General features: G+C 36.2%; 1 protein-coding gene across 1 annotated transcript in view; it reads left to right on the top strand.

Annotated features, from left to right (window-relative positions):
* KLHL2 (kelch-like family member 2) overlaps positions 1–5,835 on the top strand; it is a 174,619-nt gene that overhangs the window by 135,772 nt on the left and 33,012 nt on the right. The window contains exons 10-12 of the mRNA XM_006864541.1: positions 1,903–2,100; positions 2,530–2,631; positions 4,034–4,162. Coding sequence (XP_006864603.1) covers positions 1,903–2,100; positions 2,530–2,631; positions 4,034–4,162 — 429 coding nt within the window. The remainder of the gene's footprint in view (positions 1–1,902; positions 2,101–2,529; positions 2,632–4,033; positions 4,163–5,835) is intronic.

The following is a 5,835-nucleotide window of genomic DNA, read 5'->3' as shown; positions in this document are numbered from 1 at the left end:
ATCACAGTGGTCTCCTGCTTACCTATTTTTAAAGTCTTGTTATCCATTTGTTCATTCCTGTGTGGTCCAAACCCAGATGACTCCTTAATGCCAGAGATTGCACAGCTATATAAAACAGAGAGAGATAAGTGCAGCAGAGTAGCACGGGAATGGACTCAGAAGCATGCCATGTGATGCTACCTTAAAGTCAGAATAACTTGCATTGTAGCTGGAATAAACTTTAAATTACTGTTCCTTTTTTTGATTTTCTTATCCGACTGCTCCCCTGTCAGACCTCATCTTTTTCTATTTTATTTTTTGCTTACCTCCCTCGAACCATTTACATGCTCATCCGAAAAGACTTATGTTCTTCCAGCTTTGGACAATAACTACTCTTAGAAACTCTAAGCAGTTGCAAGAGAACAGTGGCCCAAGATTCAGAAATTTTAAAAAATGGAGCATATGTATTAGGTGGCCAGTGTCTTCAGTCTCATTTGGTTATGAGACTAAAACCATTCCTTGCTACTCTAACATGCTGAAGAAATCATCTGAGGAGAAGAGAAATAGATGCTCAGTTGTCGCATCAAAGAAATCAGCATTACTCTAGCAGCACCCATTCTTGTTTAAACCTCCCACTGTCAGAGATTTTAGGTTACATGATATACTTTATGCTCTTAGCTGATGTAGCTGGAGAATTGGTATTGAATTTATAGCATCAGCAGAACAGAAAATGTGATGTATTTTATGCATGCTGATAAAGGAATGACCTGTTCTTGTTCTGCAGAAAATGGAAATTGTAAGTCAAGCACCCTTTGTATTCCAAAATAGGATCTCAAACATTTTGTAGTTTACACTTAAATTGTTAGGAAGGGTGGAGCTATTAGTTAATCTTTCTTCCAATACACTGTTTAATATGTTGTTGTTGTTGTTATGTGCCATGGTGTTGGTTCCGACCCAGCGACCCTGTATAGGGTTTCCAAGGCTGTAAATCTTTACGGGAGCAGAAAGCCTCATCTTTCTCCCGTGGAACAGCTGGTTCGAACTGCCGACCTTGAGCACTGAATAAATGATGCAAGTTGTCAATGAATGAGTGATCAACTAATAGCTCTGCTTTCTTTTTCTTGAGTAAAATTGCATAAACCAATGAGTTAGCTGCTTGGATTAATCAATATGAGAAACAGTCTTTTGTAAATGCAAAGTTGTTTTTGTATATACTGTTGGGATTTGCTTCGTTGACATCAAATGATGGTGTAAAGTTTGAAAGAGTGAATGGTTTGCTATGTTCACTTAAAGTTACAGATTGACATATTGATTGCATGATTTATGCAGAACTAATAATCAATCAGATAATGTAGCATTAATATGCTGCACATTGTACTGGGAGCCCTAGAGTTCAAAGATGGACTTGGGACCCAACAGTTTTGAAATATGTATATGGAGTTTAAGTTAAGTTTTCCAAGTACAATTTTCCCTACCCCCATTTAAAATTTTTCTTCGCTTGTATACTTGACAACTGAAAAAAATAAGCACATTGTAAAATGGGTATGATTATGGGTCAAATTTTACAAAAAAGGTACTGTTTTGGTGTGGGAGTTGTTGTGAGGCTATGTTGAAGTAACTTTTCTATGTGGGATATTGAGTATCCATTGAAATGGATTTGTTCAGCCATTTACATTAATGAGGATTTAAATGCAACATGAATGAATAAGAGTGCTATTGGATTTTGTTTGGAAAAAAGAAAACCTGCACACAATTTCATAATTCTGTATCCTTGATGATGAATAGTGTGTCTTAGTACCTATTCACTCAGATCCCTTTCAAGAGTAACATATTGACAACAACTGCGGGATATTGGAGAGTGGTCTTTAGGTGACATTGGTCCTGGGTGTTATATCCTATTTAAACATTGTGTTTCTTTCATAGGGATGGTATACATGGCTGGGCTTGTTTTTGCTGTTGGTGGGTTTAACGGCTCATTAAGAGTTCGCACTGTGGATTCCTACGATCCTGTGAAGGATCAGTGGACCAGTGTGGCTAACATGCGAGATCGGAGAAGCACTCTGGGAGCTGCTGTGTTAAATGGATTGTTATATGCAGTGGGAGGCTTTGATGGAAGTACAGGTAATTTCTTTTTCATTTATTTTACACTACTGTTAGATCTAACACAGTAACTACATTTATGGAACAAATTATTTTAAAGAATAGGAGACTTTTGAGCTTCTTAACAGGTTTATAGATATATTTTTTTAAATATGCCAACATTCCTTAATGATGTAGAGTCCTAATGATATGTATTTTCTTTCTTAGCCATCAGTGTCAGTCATCTCACCAATTTTAAAAAGCTAATAAATGTCAGTGGCTTGGGAGGAGCCCTTTAGAAAAGCTTTTCCTATTTTTAATACAATTGATATGTTTACATTCTACCTTCTTTAAATATTTGCCTAATTGAACATATATCTGAAATATTTTACTTTAATAAGATATATATGTAAAAAAGAACAATTAAACTATTTTAGAGGTGAAAATGAAGAATGCTGTACTTTCTTGAAGGTCTGTCATCTGTGGAGGCATATAATATAAAGTCTAACGAGTGGTTTCATGTAGCACCAATGAACACAAGGAGGAGCAGTGTTGGCGTAGGAGTTGTCGGAGGTAGGTACTGATAACTCAGGTGAAACTTCCCAAGTACGTGTTTTCTCTTGATTGTAAGAAGTCAGTTCTTCCAATACTCATGTTCTAAGAGGGCAGCAAATGATCACTTGTAAAAAGGAAAGTAGTAATTATTGGGAAATGTTTTTAAAATTTTCTTACTCATATGAAAATATGCTAACCAGAAGAGCATGGTGATTTGAACCCACTAGCTTGCTTGCTTTATCTGTATATATATGTTCTTAGTAAGACTGTCAGCTGATTTTAATACATTTATATTGAAAATAAATCAGAAGACATTTGCCATCTGAAAAAGGGCTTCTTTTTTTTTAAGGTATGGATTACTATAATTATTTATTTATGCCCTCTATGTTCCCAGATAGAATTTAAGGAAAGTGCTAAGTATTATTTTGTGGTGTGTTTTTATATTGACTTGACAGATTTGTTAGTCCCTGCTTCCTCACCTGCATGGGTATAATTATCTGTACTGTTTCTTTGAACAGCATTGCTTTGTTGTTAAGTGCCATTGAGTCAATTCTGATTCATAGCACCCCTGTATAGGGTTTCCAAGGAGCAGCTGGTGGGTTTGAACTGCTGACCTTGTGGTTTGCAGTCCAGTGCTGATGCTACAGTGCCACACCGGTTTATTGAGATATAATTCACATACCATAGAATTCACCTATTAAAAGTGTAAAATGCATTGGTTTTTATTATGGTTGCAGATTTTATGCATCCATCACCAGTCTGTTTTTAAATCTTGTAACTACTCCAAAAATTAACCCTTTTCTGCTTAGCTTGTTGCTCTCTAATTTCACCATGCTTCCCAGCTATGTTGTTGTTGTTATGTGCCGTAGAGTTGGTTCCGACTCATAGCAACCCTGTACAGGGTTTCTGAGGCTGTAAGTCTTTACGGGAGCAGAAAGCCTCATCTTTCTCCTACGGAAGCAACTACTAATCTACTTTCTGTCTCTATGAATTTGCCTCTTTTGGACGTTTCATATAAAATACTTTTTGTCACTGGCTTTTTTTAACTCTATATAAGGTGCAGGGTTCATGCATGTATTAGTACTTCATTTCTTTTTATTGCTGAATAAATACCTTTGTATCCCTGTACTACCTTTTTAAAATTTACTTAAAGTAACATTGGTACTTGTTTTCCAGGATTTTATTCACTTACCAAATAGTGTTGTTATTAATGTCATCATATCTACTCTCTTGATCTTCGTAATAATACTTGATCACATCACTACCATCAATCAGGATCATAATATAGTTCATGAAAGTCAGTGACACTTTTAAGAAGAAGTGTACTTCTTCTTACACTTTATACCATGGAGGAAAATATATTAATACTTTAAAAAATAGCTTCTTATGAATTTAACTTCCTATGTGATTCTGTGTCTAGGTTTGCTCTATGCTGTGGGGGGTTATGATGGAGCTTCACGTCAGTGTCTTAGCACAGTGGAATGCTATAATGCTACAACAAACGAGTGGACCTATATAGCAGAAATGAGTACCAGGCGGAGTGGAGCAGGTGAGTATGAACCTCATTTAGCTATTGAAGCAGAAAAGTGATCAGGAAACTTCAAACAGTGGAATGATTCATTGGCATATCTTATATTATCTGGAAGTGTATGCTGATTTTAATGACAATGTCAAATGCCCTTTGAATTCTGCAGGTAACTGTAGGTACTTCACTTAAATTTCACTTTGTGAAATTTAATCTTTAAGTTTAAAGGCTTCTCTGTTTCACTTACATATAAATTTTGTTTGGCATTCTTTTTCAGTTTTTGGTTTTTGTTGCTTACTAGTTTAACTTGTTTAAGATCTAGTCTTCATCTTCATTTCTTATAAATTATGTACTCTTAATAATGTTTTACTTATTTTAAAACTTGTTTTTGAAAAGATAACATATATTAAAAGACTTCTTCCCTTTCTGTATTCTACCTATATATTGTTTCTATTTGACCAAAACCCAAACTAAACACATTACTGTGGTATCTCTCCTAATTCAGAGTGACCCATTAGGACAGAGTAAACTTCCCCATAAGGTTTCTACATCTGTAATCTTTATGGAAGCAACTTACCGCATCTGTCTTCAACAGAGTGGCTGGTGGGTTTGTAAGGACCAAACTGATTTTACCTGATTTTGCCTACCTAGAGACTGCTTGACTAAACTCTAGTCAGGCTCAGGAAAGCATTTTAAATAGACAAGGCCTCAGTTTTTAGTTCCCTCCAGAGACAAGGTCAATCTCCATTCTGTACATTAGCCTGAACACGTCCTCTAGCTCCAAGAAAATGATATATGTATAAATAGCCAGGCAGCTCAAGGCCAGAGGCCAGATATTTTCCTTTACCCTAGCCTAAGAACAAAGACCACCAGTCCTGACCAATTAAACTGTAACATCTCATAGTTTGCCAATTGTTAACCAATCCAAAGATTGTAAAGCTGAGAAACCTGAGCTGTTTGAAAATTCTATAAAAACCCTGCAGATAATGAATTTGGGGCTCTTTCCCTATTCCGAAGTGTCGGATAAGGATAGAGACCTGGCTCGAGCTTGAATAAACAACCCTTATGTATTTGCATCGGTACACGGCTCCTGGGTGGTCTTTGGGGACCCCGAATTCTGGGCATAACAGGTTCAAACCAATGACCTTTTGGTTAGCAGCTTAGCACTTAACTATTATGCCACCAGCTCTCCTTATTTTGTATGACAGGTCTTTATAGAAATACTAGATCTTATTATGATTCCTGTTTGTTCTCTTTTCATTACTTTTTCTTAAATTGTATGCTTCAAATTTGACAGTTTTATTATGAATAAATTCAAAAGTTGTAGTTACTAGTAATTTGAGTAAATACTAGTATGAGAGTTAAGTAAAAATCATTGCTACTATGGTTTCAGTTCATACATACTTATACAAGTGCATTCCGCACAAAACGTGTTTAAATATATTCTGGTGTGGTGCTGTAGGATAATACATTGTACTGTAAGGTTGGTTTAAACTACAAGGTTAGTGATTCAGACTCATCAGCCACTTCTTGGGAACCCTATACAGGGTCATTATGAGTTGGAACTGATTCCACAGTTAACAAAATGAGATCAGTGGACAAGTCGCAGTAGGATAAGCACTGGACTATTAATCACAAGGTCAGCAGTTCAACGGCACCAGCAGCTCTGTAGGAGACAGATGAGGCTCAGAAGATTT

The sequence above is a fragment of the Chrysochloris asiatica genome, unplaced genomic scaffold (assembly GCF_000296735.1).
Source record: "Chrysochloris asiatica unplaced genomic scaffold, ChrAsi1.0 scaffold00066, whole genome shotgun sequence".
Lineage (NCBI taxonomy): Eukaryota > Metazoa > Chordata > Mammalia > Afrosoricida > Chrysochloridae > Chrysochloris > Chrysochloris asiatica.
The sequence above is the reverse complement of the archived record's forward strand: the minus strand, read 5'-3'. Positions and strand labels throughout refer to the sequence as shown.